This window comes from Bison bison, unplaced genomic scaffold, assembly GCF_000754665.1.
Source record: "Bison bison bison isolate TAMUID 2011002044 unplaced genomic scaffold, Bison_UMD1.0 scf7180017864042, whole genome shotgun sequence".
Classification (NCBI taxonomy): domain Eukaryota; kingdom Metazoa; phylum Chordata; class Mammalia; order Artiodactyla; family Bovidae; genus Bison; species Bison bison.
The window spans coordinates 648,413-662,990 of NW_011494614.1; the positions used below are offsets into that span (position 1 = coordinate 648,413).

The window sequence follows — 14,578 nt, forward strand, 5'->3', positions numbered from 1 at the left end:
ATGCGTCTTGGTTTGGGGGCTGTGCTGTGCGCTGGAGGGTGTTTAGTGGCATCCCTGGCCTTGAAGATGCCAGGAGAGTCCCCCTCGCCCAACGTGGTGACCACCAGAAATGTCACCAGGCATGGCCACATGTCTCCTGGGTGGCAAAATCACCCGAGTTGAGAGCCCCTGATTTCAGTGAGTGACACAACCCGGCTGGGCAGGCACACTCCCAGGCGTGAGGAGGGGCCACAGCAGGAAGCTGGTCCGGCTGGTCACTGCCCTGCCCAGCGGGTGCCACCTGAGGCACTTCAGGAAATAATCCAGCCACAACACACAGCTAGACCTCAATGGCTTGAGCAGCATGGATGGAGGCTGGGGCACTGGTTCCACCCGTTTTACAGAATGACTCATCCCAGCCATGTGGTCATCCATGGCCACACCAGGGTCAGAGCCTTGAGTTTCTGGATCCTCTGTGGCTCTTTCTCTGAACACAGCAGCTTAGGAGTCAAAGAACCAATCTTTTGCGGAAAAAGAAATTGGCCTTGATCTCCCCACCCAAGCCCTCCCAGCCTACCACCCAACATACACAAAACCCAGGGTCCACAGATATGCTGTTTCTGGAAACTGGTTCAAATATAACTTCTCCCTGGTTTGCAAGGAGAAAAACAGCCCCAAACGCGGCTATCCCCAAGGACTGAGGCAGCAGCAGATCACAAACAAGTAACCAGTAATTAGGCCCTCCCCGCCTTCTCTGGCATCTGGCAAGAAAGTCCTGAGGTTTCCCTCCTCTCGCTCTGGCCAGGGCCTGCCCACCCGGCGGGAGGGTTCAAAGGATGCCCGTTTTTCTTGAGACGACCAGTTCTTCAAGGCACACACTTGTCTCTGAGATAAAGCACCTGGGCTGCTTTGCAGACGGCTGCCTGCAGCCTGGGACACATCTGCGGTTATAAATGAGATTTCCCCCTCAGGAAATATCTGCTCATCTCCCCTGGGGGGTGGGGCTCGAGGTGGGATTTGCTTTAAGTAAACCCCTCTTTAAGCTGGGGGCCAGGGGCTGCATGACCACACACACAAGCCCAAAGCTAAAGAAGAATGCACGGCAGGGGGAGAGATGGCCCAGCAAAGCAATGTTGAAATAACACTTCTGACTTTTCCTTTAGAAATTTTTCACGTTGCGACGGCTCAAAAGTCTTGTGCAAACACATTCTGCTGCTCTGAAAAGGCGACAGAGGACCCTGGTGCCTCATTCTGATGTCTTTGCAGAAAGCAGTAAATAGTGCCAATTCTTTCCCTGGACATGGGGTTTGAAGGTGGTTTTATTTAAGCTGGAATTTAGACAAGGGTTTCTCCTTTTTGGCACCGAGACCCCTTGACACACAAATACACATGACAAGGTACGTCAGAAACATAGTCAAACACTAGACACCTGGTATTTATTCAAGAAACACAGGCATATTATATTTGTTTAAGGAATAAGTATATAAACGGAATTCTTAGCCTGGGTGCTAGTGAAGGTCGTGGATTCCATGACTGGTTTAGAACAAGTTTTTTCACCTATTTAATTAAATCTGAGTCCAGGCAATTTAAGAACGATCTGCTGAACTCTCAACAATCAACAGTCTACGACACTGGAGGCACTGGGAACCAACCAGGTCCCTCTGGGGACTGTGAGGTAACCGCCTTGCCTCCACCTGCTTACCTCCTAGGAAACGGTGAAGTGTATTAGCAGACTATCTGCCAGTACCTCAAATGACAACATCTCAAGAAAAGCAAAACATAGTAGATACTTGTTGCTGATGCTTATAAACGTCTGAATTAGAGCCAGGAAATGACCTTGTCTTGGGGTAAGCCAAAGCAAACTGCACTTCCTTTCCATCTAAATAAGCTGTAAGCATCACAGAATGCACACGGATGACCAAACGTCTGACCCTGGACTGGGAAACCAAAACTGCTACAAAGGGCATTACTGGGGCAACCGCTGAAATTTGAATATGGACTCTGGATTACATAAGAATATCTACACTGTATCACATTTCCTGATTTTGATAACTGTACCATAATTACATAAGAAAATGTCCTTGATTTTAGAGGAGAAACACAGGGAAGTACTTAGGGATAAAAGGACAGGGTGTCTGCAGTTTCCATGTAATATATATATATATATGAATGGAGAGAGCACAAACAGTAAAGCAAGTGGGCAAAAAGGAGGTAACTGGTGAATGTGGATAAAGGCCATATGGGAATTTATACTAACATTGCAAGTGCCATGTAAATCTGAAATCATATAAAACAATCCAGAGGGACTTTCCTAGTGGTCCAGTGGCTAAGACTTTGCACCTCCCAGTGCAGGGGGCCTGGATTTGATCCCTGGTCAGGGAACTAAGATCCCGTGTGCCACAACTAAAACCCAGCACAGCCAAATAAATAAAAACAAATATTAACAAAAAGCCCCAGAGACTAAGCATATTCATCCTTCTGGGGGTAGAGATTCTTTTTGCAGATCTGAATGATTATTGTGATAGTTTTTCCTTTTTCAAAGAAAATATACTTTTAACTACATACTTGCATGTAAATGCAACTAAACTAATAGTTTATCTTTTGTTAGAAGCTCTTGGGACTCATTTTAGTGAACCAACAAAATGTGGCAGTGAAGACATCAATTGTTATAATTACCAACACTTTTTTGACCCCCTCCCCCCCCCCAAAGAAAAGAGAGCCTTCTCTGTTGCTCCTCGGATCCTTCCAGAGGTTTGTGGGCACCTGACAGATCGATGGTCCTGGACGATGGTTTCCAGGTTCCTGATCCACCACCCTCAGTGCTCCAAGGGAAACTCCTGTTTGCTTCCAGACCACATCTGGAAGAGGAGCTCCAGGTATGAAACATACCTGCACCTCTTTCATAAACAGGGAAACCCCTTTTAGCACTGGGGAAGTGACCCCATGAATGGAATCAGAGTTAGTTCAGTGGGAAGGATGGATCCTGACAGTATAACAGGTATGATCAGCAGACGATAAAAGGCTATTGGTTGAAGTCTCTGTTTCTCAACATTGTTTAGACTTGATCAAGTGGGAGCTGCAGCTAAACCTAGTCTAGACCCATATAGTGGTAAAACTTATATCTTAACCAGCAGTTACACTTAAATGTTACCATTTTCTTTAACATTTAAAAATTTTTATTTACGGCTGCGCTGGGTCTTTGTTGCTGCGTGTGAGCTTACTCTCGTGGAGAGCGGCGGCTGCTCTTTGTTGTGGTTCACAGGCTTCTCACTGCAGTGCCTTCTCTTCTTGTGGCTCACGGGCTCCAGGGCACACAGGCTTCAGTAGTCGTGGCTCGTGGGCTCAGGAGCCGAGGTACATGAGCTTAGCCATTCCATGGCATGTGGGATCTTCCCGGACCAGGGATCGAACCCGCCGGCGTCCCCTGCGTTGGCAGGTGGATTCTCAACCACTGGACCAGCTGCTGCTGCTGCCAAGTCACTTCAGTCGTGTCTGACTCTGTGCGAACCCACAGATGGCAGCCCACCAGGCTCCACCATCCCTGGGATTCTCCAGGCAAGAACACTGGAGTGGGTTGCCATCTCCTTCTCCAGTGCATGACAGTGAAAAGTGAAAGTGAAGTTGCTCAGTTGTGTCCGACTATTAGCGACCCCATGGACTGCAGCCCACCAGGCTCCTCCATCCAGGGAAGTCCAATTTTACCACTTTCTAACAGGACTTCTAGCAATCAAAGCTAGCTCTTTTGTGACTAAAATTTTTTTTATCTTCCCCCCAAAATATCACTGAATGATCCCACATTATTTTCCAATTAATTTATGGGTCTGTTAATTTTGCTTATTGACTTACTGATGTATTGCCTGCTTCCTGTTCACCCACTATTTGTTGGTAGATGAATAAATATTAGGTTTATCTGCAAAAGATGATTTCTCTCCACCATGTTTCTTTAATTAAGTCTTACTGTGGAACTTAGAATTAAAAAATAATTCAATAGATCTTGAGACCATGTAAGAAAAAAATGCATATTTTAGACTTCATTCATTCTGGGTTGAATGACTTCTGTAATTTTTGACCAAGGCATTTCACATACTTTACTTATATAAACTATTTCGACGGGGGTGTTTCTAGCTTTTCTGAAACCTTATCTAGATGGGGAAACAGGATGCTGTTGTCATTCTGATGGCTGTATGTCACTTTTGCCTACGGTGTCTTTGCAACCACTGGTAGAGTGGCTGTGATTGGAACTCAAGTAACCAGTGTCTTGTGTGACCTTGGTTGAGCCTGCCTACCCTGTCACCTCTGAGTGGGTCTATAAAACTACCTGCCAAATAATCAGTCCTTGACTGTTATTACCAGTGGAGAAGTTCAGACTTGAGGAGCAGGAGAAATGACATCTCTTTTTGTGACTTCATTATAATGCTCACCCTGCATCTGTTTGTCTAGCATCTTTCCTCTAAGAACCTCAGCGGATTTTCACTTAAATAGTACACTCCTCACCTCGGCAGAATTATCAGAGTGCAGTCTTAGTTTCACAGATGATAGTATGAGAAGACAGTGTCACTCAGTCCCCGAACTGTCGAACAGTGGTGAGGCTAAGCAAAGACTGACACTGAACTTTATAAACTTCCTTCCGGAGAAGGCAATGCTCATGAAAACCTTGGGCTTAAAAATTCTCCTTTTTGCCTAAGAAAAAGTCAACAAACCCCACGTGGCAGGGCTTTCTTACTGAAGGTGACTTGGTGGGAGAATCCGACCTCTTATTATCGCAGTCATCTGAGAACATCCTGCTTTTGGGGAGGTGTGTGTGTCCAAGTGTGCATGTGTGTGCGCATACAAAGACTCCTTGGGATGGCAGGGGTTTCTTTTTAATCTTGGAAGTGTTAAACAAAAGTTGACTTCTGACCGAGTATACCTCTCATCTGACCATAGATCGAGCTAGCAGGCAATACCCTCCGTGGACTTGGAGAACCAGTTTCGTGAGGTCTCTTCAGAATCTCTGCTGAAGCAAACAAAAGCAGGAGCTGGAGTGAGAGGCTTTATGGACCTTGTCCAGCCTTTCTCAACACCCTTCTTCCTGCCAGCTTCCCATCTGCGAGATCACATTCACTGCCCTGCCCACCCTTCAAACGCTGCTCCACCTCTCTGGACGCTTTATTTCTCAAAGGATACAACTGAATTCACAAGAAAGCTTAAGTGGTAGGGCTGCCAGATTTAGCAAATAAAAATACAAGCAGCCTAGAATGTTCCAGGCAGTTATTTATTACAAGCAGCCTAGAACGTTCCAGGCAGTTATTTATCTGTTAAAATTCAACTAGGCATCCTTATTACACCTAGCAGCTTCAGGGGTACCACTGCCATCCCTCCAGAAGCTACTGTGTGAGCCTGGAATGGGAAGGAGATCACCTCAGCCAGGCAGAGGGGTAGCAGAAAAGACACTGTGTGTATAATTACAAGGCACCTTCTGGGGTTTCTGCTCAGCATATGGGAATCTTAATTCCCAGACCATGGATCAAACCCACATCCCCTGAAGTGGAAGCTCAGTGTTTTAACCAGTGGACCACCAGGGAAGTCCTCAAACTTACAAATTTTGAGCAAATTTCTTAGGGGGGATGTTAACCATGTTCTGTTTCCTTTACAAAGTAATTAGGAGGACAACACGAGATAATGTACCCAGCTTGGACCAGGTAAACAATGTTTTCTACAAGCACTGGCCTCCCACAAGCCCCATCGGGATATTCCATCCCTTCCTTTCTTGTGGACACCCTGCTCATCCTCCTTAATACAGCTCTGATACCACAACTGAGGGAGGCCTCCAGACTCCTCTGCTCCTACTACTCAGAAGGGCTCTGTTGGCACATCTGTCTCCACAATTAGACTCAATTTCAGAAGGACGGGGTGGTAGGGGAGGCAGTGGTTGGCTAAACAGATTTTTTGTAGGAAGAGAGGGCTTGGGGCTGCAGGGTATTCCAAGGCATGGGTGGGTCTGATGAAAAGTTAATGGGTAATCAGGAGGAGCCAACTCTGGCCTGATGTTACGTGAGGGAGAAAAAGTAGGCACTAGTGAGAAGGAAATGGCAACCCCACTCCAGTGTTCTTGCCTGGAGAATCCCAGGGATGGGGGAGCCTGGTGGGCTGCCGTCTATGGGGTCGCACAGAGTCAGACATGAATGAAGTGACTTAGCAGCAGCAGCAGCATTAAAGCAAAAGGATAACACCCATTGCTGGTGATGCTGGAGAGAAATGGGCACTCGGTGCCCATTTGATTCTATGTGAAAAAGCAGTTTGGCTTTATGAGCAAAAGCTGATTTCTGCACATGCTCTTTGTTCTTACCATTCAACTTGCAGTTTATCATTAGGAAATAATTATTTTCTTATGCACAGGGATTCAGTTACAGCAGTACTTTTTCTTTTTTTAAAGCACAATAAGAAAACAATGATTTAAATGACCACAAACAGGGGCTTGATTAAATAACTCTGATACATTCATAACCAACACCATGTTCCATAACATTCCAGAGTTAATGGAATTATAATACTATCTAGTCATTAAACAGGATCTTAGGGAATATTTATCAGTGTGGAAAAGCAGTCACAATGCATTAGATGAAAAAATAGGTTATGAAATAGTGTGTGAATTTCCTGTTTTACCTGTTTTTCATTGTTGGTTTTTTGTTGTTGTTGCTGGTTTGTAAGTTTTGATGTAGAGCTAAGTTTGCAAGGACATGTGCAAAATTGGTGTAGTGGTTATTCTAGGTGGGCAGGATTATAGAAAATAGTAGCAAATTAAAATCTTCTGTGTTCTACATTAAAAAAAGATCATAACTTAAAAAAAATACGCATAAAAAGTTCCCTAATCTAAGCAGGTTTTCCCTTCTAAAAGCATTAAAGAAATTTTAAAAACTCTCATCACTGAAAAATCAATGCCAGAGCCAACTTACCTAGTTCTATGGAAACCCTATAAGACTAGGAATATGGAAGAGAAGCTCGATGGGAGAAAAAAAGATTCCTTTTTTTCTTTTTTAGGGCTTCCTTGATAGCTCAACTGGTAAAGAATCCACCTGCAATGCAGGAGACCCTGGTTTGATTCCTGGGTCGGGAAGATCCCCTGGAGAAGGAATAGGCTATCTACTCCAGTATCCTTGGGCTTCCCTGTGGCTCAGCTGGTAAAGAATCTGCCTGCAATGTGGGAGACCTGAGTTCGATCCCTGAGTTGGGAAGATCCCCTGGAGAAGGGAAAGGCTACCCACTCCAGTATTCTGGCCTGGAGAATTCCATGGACTGTATAGTCCATGGGGTCACAAAGAGTCAGACATGACTGAGCAACTGGACCTGACCTCAGACTCCAGTCATTTGCTTTCTGTTAGTTTCTAACTGCGCATTTATTTAGTTTTTACTTTGTGCTGGGCACTTTGCATGAATTACTACCACAGTCATCATCCCATTTTAGCAAAAAGCCACTGAGGCTTGGAGAGGTCACCAACCAGTAAAGACAGATAGGATTGGGACCAGGAGGCTCAAGTAGGGCCTGCCTTCAAAACTACCAGAGTTAAGAGGTGAAGGGGAGGAGTGGGAGAAGGAAAGACCCAAAGACACCACCTCCATTAATTCAAAGTTTTGAATTAGGGCCCACCAGGCCCACACATTTAATACCTTCCATTCATCTCGACAGCTAAAAACTAGGAAAGGGGGTGACCTTTTATCTCACGGACACTATACAGTATAAAAATGATTACAACTTTTACCCAACTGGCAATGAGAATGTCAATTTCGCAGTTTTTAAGAAACAAATGGAGAATGGATGTGTGGGGCAAAGTTGATGCAATTCTGCTAGGGAATTTTCAGCATCTCTCATGAGCTTTAGAAAGTATACTCAGGTGAATGCTGGCATTCACTCTGGCACATGTATACCTACTGTGTGCCCTTTTCAAAGAATGAGGACCTTACGGGTGTGAATGAGAAACGCCACTGTTCACAAATTTTGTCAGATGCACAAGTTGGACAATAAAGATATTTTACATTGAGGTCTTCCTATGGTCATGTGTATACAGCACTTTATATAGGGCTTCCAAGAAAAAAACAAAAAGGGCAATTCTAATCCATCCTAAGCTGGGGACTCTATAGGTCAGACCTGCTGTGCCTTTTGGCTTTCGTCCACTCTGGCTGTACCCAAGATCAATCTTTAGCAATGATTTACTCTAGTTCCAGGACTTGGTGACCTGTGAAAAATCTTTGGCCAACTCTGTGTAGAATCATCATTAAACTTCCAAGTACTCTTTTCATGCATTCTAGTGCTTCTGTTCTTGATTTTATACTCAAAAGCTGTCTGTTGTCTTCTGGAAAATCTTGAGCCTCACCAGAAACACATGTGGACCCCAGTGCTTGCCAGCACAAGCTTCTGTGGGCCAACCCAGTCAACTTCAGCCAGGAGTGAGGACGGAAGGGATAACTTCCAAAGTAACTGATTTTGTCTTAGGGGAATTTTTGAGGTTCAGAAGAGATCCCTGAAATGGTTTTGGCAAATTGGCTTATCCCCTCAGACTGTTAGGTGACTGATCACCCATCACCTAGCAACTGCTCTGATCCCACCCACCTTTCATCTGTTTTGGTGACAAAGAAGTCCTCGCCAGCATTGCTAATCTGACCTGAGAGCACCCACCAGCTCAAGGTTATCTCTGTTCTTTTTAATTAATGAACAAACAGATCTAAGGAGCTAGTGACAGGACTGAGATCACAGAAAGCCAGGATGAGAACCCAGTTCTGTCTCCTGACTAGTGCCTCTTCTCTTGAACAGCTCACTAGATTCCAGAATTTTAGGCAGAAGAAGATCCTTGGTATAGTCATCTTGTCCAGCTCTTAAGACATTCAGGTGCAAAGAAATAGACTGACTTGAACAAAGTGTCAAACATCTAGTCAATAGGACAATAGTTCAGGTCTTCCAAAGGCCAGAATGTTGGCATTTTCTCTCAGCAAAACAAAGATGAAAAGGCAGTAAGCTGTAACAGTCGGGACCTATCAGAATTCCAGAGTTCATATGTTCTCAGAGTCAAATGAGAACTTCCAGGCTCAGTGGATGTTTTCTGAAAGAGAACCAGGTCAGAAGTTGGAGTTTGGTCTATAGACACGGTTGGTTTGGCCTGCAAGTGCTAGCTTTAAATCTGAATTTGGACAATGTTTAAAAAAAAAAAATCGAGATATTTAACATTTTAAAAATGCAGATTTCTGAATTTTCTTGGAAAAAAAAAAAAAAACACAAAGATCTGGCATGGCTGCAATCACATTCCCATCCTGGCCAATCAGCCAGAGTTGAGCAAAAGTTGTCCAACTCCCAACCACCTCCACCGCTCCTGCCGTCGCCTGAAGCCTGAGGTCCCATGGCAGACGCCCCTCTCCCTTGCATTACCTGTCCCTGCTGGTGTTCAGCGTTTCTCCCCACTGCACTAGATCAGTCCACACATTTAACTTCTAACTGGATTATCTGATCTGACTTTAAGATTTTTTTTTTTTTAATGTGGACCATTTTAAAGTCTTTAGTGAATTTGTCACAATATTGTCTTTTCTTTTCTTTTAATGTTTGTTTTTTGGCCAAAGGCATGTAGGATTTTAGCTGCCCAACCAGGGATTGAACCCACACCCCCTACCCTGGAGGACAAAGTCTAAACCACTGGACCATCGCAGAAGTCCCTGTTTTATTTTTAAAGAATACAAACAACACTGGCACAATCCAACTACAGAGAAGTATCTGACGAGGCTTTCTAAGTATTTGGAGATAATGCTGCTAGAAACTTCTACAGAAACCAAAGAAAAAGTGGGAAGAAAATGTCTCATAGTGTAAGAGGGCTGGGGTGTGTATTAGTATTTCCTATGGTTTTGGAGAGAAATAACTCTTTGCGACCCCATGGATTGTAGCTGCCAGGGGAATTCTCCAGGCAAGAATCCTGGAGCTGGTAGCCATTTCCTTCTCCAGGGTATCTTTCTGACCCAGGGATCGAACCTGGGTCTTCTGCATTTCAGACAGATTCTTTTACCGTCTGAGCCACCAAGGAAGCCCCGAAGAAAAAGTGGAAAGAAAATGTCTGATAGTGAAAGAGGGCTGGAGTGTGTTTTAGCATTTCTCATGGTTTTGGAGAGAAATAGTTGGCTGATATTAAAATACACTGTGGAGTGGGGGGCCCCAATTTGTCAGCCTTCACTTCTCCCCCTGCATCCACACTCTCCAGAGATGATGGTGGGTTTGTGATAAGGGGACAGGATGTCAAAACTTCTCAGGCATGGCACAAGTCATAGAATGGACTAAAAATACCCCAGGTGGCAGAGAGCCATACTCTGATAGAGATCCTTTTTTAAAAGGAGATCTGAGCTAACAGTGCATGTGGTGCCCTCTGTCACAGGTGCTGGCAGGACTCTAGCCTTTAATTATGTGACCCCGTCCCTTTTTGGCGACTCATACCCTGGTTCAGAGGGTAAAGCATCTGCCTGGAATGCGGGAGACCCAGGTTTGATCCCTGGGTTGGGAAGATCCCCTGGAGAAGGAAACGGCAACCTACTCCAGTATTCTTGCCTGGAGAATCCCATGGACAGAGAAGCCTGGTGGCCTACAGTCCACGGGGCCACAAAGAGTTGGACACAACTGAGCGACTTCACTTTCTTTCCACTTTGGGGCCAATAGAAGCATGAGCAATTTAGAGCTGGATTGCTGCTGCTGCTGCTGCTAAGTCGCTTCAGTTATCTCCGACTCTGTGCGACCCCACAGATGGCAGTCCACCTGGCTCCCCTGTCCCTGGGATTCTCCAGGCAAGAACACTGGAGTAGGTTGTCATTTCCTTCTCCAATGCATGAAAGTGAAAAGTGAAAGTGAAGTCGATCAGTCGTGTCCGACTCTTCGCAACCCCATGGACTGCAGCCCATCAGGTTCCTCTGTCCATGGGGTTTTCCAGGCAAGAGTACTGGAGTGGGTTGCCATTGTCTTCCCTGAGAGCTGGACTGAAATCCCCCCATATACTGGATGCATAAGCTATTCCCCCTCACCCTTTGATCTTCCCACCCCCCAAGCCCTACAAAATTCCTCCCAATAAACTTTATAGTCAGCAGCTATGTTGTCTCACTGGGATGTGTCCATCTGGTGACCTCATCCAGTTGGATGATTTTGTTACTGGTGTCAACCTCAGGTTGTGATCTGGAGCCTCCGAATATAACCTCAGACTCCAAATCAAAGGATGTGTGCCTTCAGGATGAAGGTTTATGGACTGGTCCACCGTGTGATCTCAAGTCACTTAACTCTTAACCTCTCTATAGGCGCATGTTTCCTCATCTGAGAATAAGAAAGGCAGACTCATAAAAGATAACCCACACAAAGGAGCTGGCATGCAGAGGGCCTAAACAAGCATTCCACAGAGCCTCCCTTCTTTTCATGGAGTTCTAGTAAGCTACAGGTCCTTAGAAGTTGAACAGTCCAATCCCCTCATTACAGATGAGAACATCAGGCTCTCAGAGGCAGTCTCTCAGGCAAACAATGGCAGCACCAAGCAACTCTTGAGAGCTGGCTTCTGGTATTTTACCCAACACGGGTTTTCTCCCATGAGCCAGTCCATGAGAGACTCAGAGCAAGTGGGGACAAGGCAGTCCCTATGACTTCCAGGAGCAAGTGTGAAGCACAGGGCTGGCCAAGCAGACCATTGTGTTGGAGTTTGCCACAGGCCTTACTACTCCCTATGGCTCTCAGCCTTCAGAACGAATATTATTTCAGTTGCTTGCTGGGTCTCTGTATCCATCCAAGTTTGATTTATCCAGACTAACTGGTTGAGCTCCCCTGTCAATAGTCTGGATTACTGATCAATCAAAGTTGAGGTGTGCATATTCCAGCTTTATAAATCTCACATACATGTATTTACAGAAAGTGACCTCCCCCCGCCAAGGTCACTTTCTAAGCTGGGTTCCTGGTCTGTAGGGGGATGGCTGACCTTGTTTAATTTCAGCTCACAAAGCAATGGCTTTGTCCAGCCGCAGTCTTATAGAATGGGACCTTTTTAAAAATCAGTGACATATACAGAAACACTGGATACCCTTGATTCCCAAGAGACCTCTTCTTCAAGACATATCACATTAGGAAAGAATATATACTTCAGTAGGAACAAGAATTCTGGATTCTGAAAGTGAAACTTCACACTTCATATAGCATGCTATAACTGCCCCCATTCTCTAAGGAGCAAGCAACATAATGCTCTTATGATACTGCTTTAAAAAATAAATTAGGGATAGCCTGTTCAGTCGCTAAGTTGTGTCCGACTCTTGTGACCCCATGGACTGTAGCCCGCCAGGCTCCTCTGTCCATGGGATTTCCCCAGGCAAGAATACTGGAGTGGGTAGCCATTCCCTTCTCCAGGGGATGTTCCCCACCCAGGGATCGAACCTGCATTGTCAGGCAGATAGGGATAGCTGACTGATATCAAATGCTCATTTGTAAAATGTTATTTATCTGAAATCATTTCTTCTGTTTGCCACTAAAGGCCTAGGGGAAAGTGAAGGGCTGAGAAGATGGCTCCCCAGAAACCCTGTGGGGCATCCCCCACCTACTCACCCAGCTTCCACAAAATATCTCAAACCTCAAATATCCACTCTTATGTCACCAATCACCAAATCTTCCCTTGATCACCAGGCTGCCACCTTGTTCATGACCCTAAGAAAATTTTGAAACTCTTTTGTGTAAATTTTATGACAAACTACTTCTGAGCTGGGTGCATTAGTAAGCACTGCATGAGGAGTGGTCCAAAGCATGATAATTTGAAGGTTGACTGAAAACCCATAGCTCAAACACAAGTTCAAATGCTTATTTGAATATGCTATTTTAAGCCCTATTTGTGGCAGGACACAGACCAAATTAAATCACTCATTTTACTGACATGCGTCCCAAGCTTCAGTTCTCTGGTGGATTATTTTTAATTTAAAAATAAGCCCTTTCCCTATAAAAGTAAGCAGCAGCAAAGAGAAATCAATGCAAGAGAGCCTAAATGGCCCATGAGGCGCTTTACCAAAAAAACTCCAAAAATATTAATGACATTATTTCTAAGTTTAAAAAATGAACTGTATGGTAAAAGTCTAGGTTATAATGCGGTAATATAGATATGTCTCTATCTGCTCCTGAAACTGCTCCTGAAGATTTTTACCCAAAAGATGTAAACTGATGTTACAGTATGACCGCACAACGGAAAATTATGCAGCCATTTAAAATACAGTGAGATAGAGATAGCCTGCAGACATATAAAAATATGTGTCATGAAACGAACCTAAGTCCGCAAGCTGCAGAAGCCATTTTTGGAGAAAAACTTATGTGTGCATGTATAAACCTTCCTGACATTAACATCTACCATTCCATATTCAGCTGCGGAGAGTGTATTTATACATGGTTAGAAAAAACCCCGTGCAGATGCATACTAAACCTAACATCGGTGGGAAAGGAGGAGAGACGTTTGGGTCTTTCACTTGTCTCAGTGATGTGCCTTTTTTTTTTTTTTGCAAGGGCACTAATAATTTTTTAACTAAACAAAAAACAAAGTGGTGGGCTTTAAAGAACTGTAACAACAGCTCCTGCTTGCCTTTCCAGTTAAATTCCCCATCAACTCTTGTTTTCACCCCACTTAGTAAAATAACAGAACTCCTCAGTCTTTGGAAGCCTAGGAGAGGGAAAGGCGTGGCTTACAAGGTTTTCTTGTTGTTGGAGGAAAACAGGCTGTAGGCGCCCTTTTTTTTTTTTTTTTTTTTAGCTACACTCCCGAGGGCTCCCACGTGTCAGAGGTGCGCAGAAGGCAGACGCGGGGGACAGGAGGAATCCACAACCAGTCCTTCCAAGCCCAGCGCTGGCGAAGGGTGCGTTTAATTCGCTCCTTTCCCCTCTCCTCTGTCCCCCACAGATAGTCAGCTTCTGGGTCCAAGTTTTCCTTCGGCGGCCCAGCTCTACCCAGGCTGAGTACACGTCTGCAGAGTACGCAGGCTCCGGGTGGGGACAGCGTGATCGCGTGCCAATCAGGCTGGGGTCAGTGATCGGGCAGCAGTCTGCCCAGAGCTGCTCCCAAAGTGGACAGGTGGCATGGGGGAGGGCGAACACGGTGTAAACACGCCCCCCCCCCCCCGCCCCCGTTAATAAGAGAGAAGCCCACTGCCTCTCAGCGCCCAAGAATGGGCTGGGGACACAGGAGTCCCTGGAGGTCGCCAGGCGGAGGTGCGTGGCTGGCACCTGGGCTTACCTTGCAGGGAAACAGAACTGCCGAGGCCACCTTCTCCATAGCCAGGTTCCTGATGCTGGGCGTCAGGGCGCCCCGGCACGTCGGGCAGCAGCTCAACTTCTGGCGGCATTGGTTACACACCAGGTGCCCGGCCTGGCACTGCAAGATGGGGGGCAGGACATAGTCAAAGCAAACCGGGACACTCGAAGAGCGAGGTCAGCTCGTGGTGCTGCGGAGACACCGGGCCACGCCCCGCCGCCGCCGCCGCCGCCGCCGCCGCCGCCGGGGCCGAGATCACCGCCGCCGCGGCGGGCACCGCGGACGAGGCCGGGGCCCGCAGCCGAGATGGTGGCGGCGGCCGGGGGCGCAGCCGGGGACGGAGCGTG

The 14,578-nt window shown here is 45.9% G+C and overlaps 1 protein-coding gene across 1 annotated transcript in view; it reads right to left on the reverse strand.

Annotated features, from left to right (window-relative positions):
- The window catches only part of SIAH2 (siah E3 ubiquitin protein ligase 2), a gene marked incomplete at its 5' end in the record, with an annotated part of 19,927 nt that extends 5,349 nt beyond the window's left edge, over positions 1–14,578 (reverse strand). Inside the window, 5 exon segments of the mRNA XM_010835417.1 lie at positions 14,214–14,390; positions 14,392–14,440; positions 14,442–14,484; positions 14,487–14,517; positions 14,519–14,578. Of these exon segments, the coding sequence (XP_010833719.1) occupies positions 14,214–14,390; positions 14,392–14,440; positions 14,442–14,484; positions 14,487–14,517; positions 14,519–14,578 (360 nt within the window).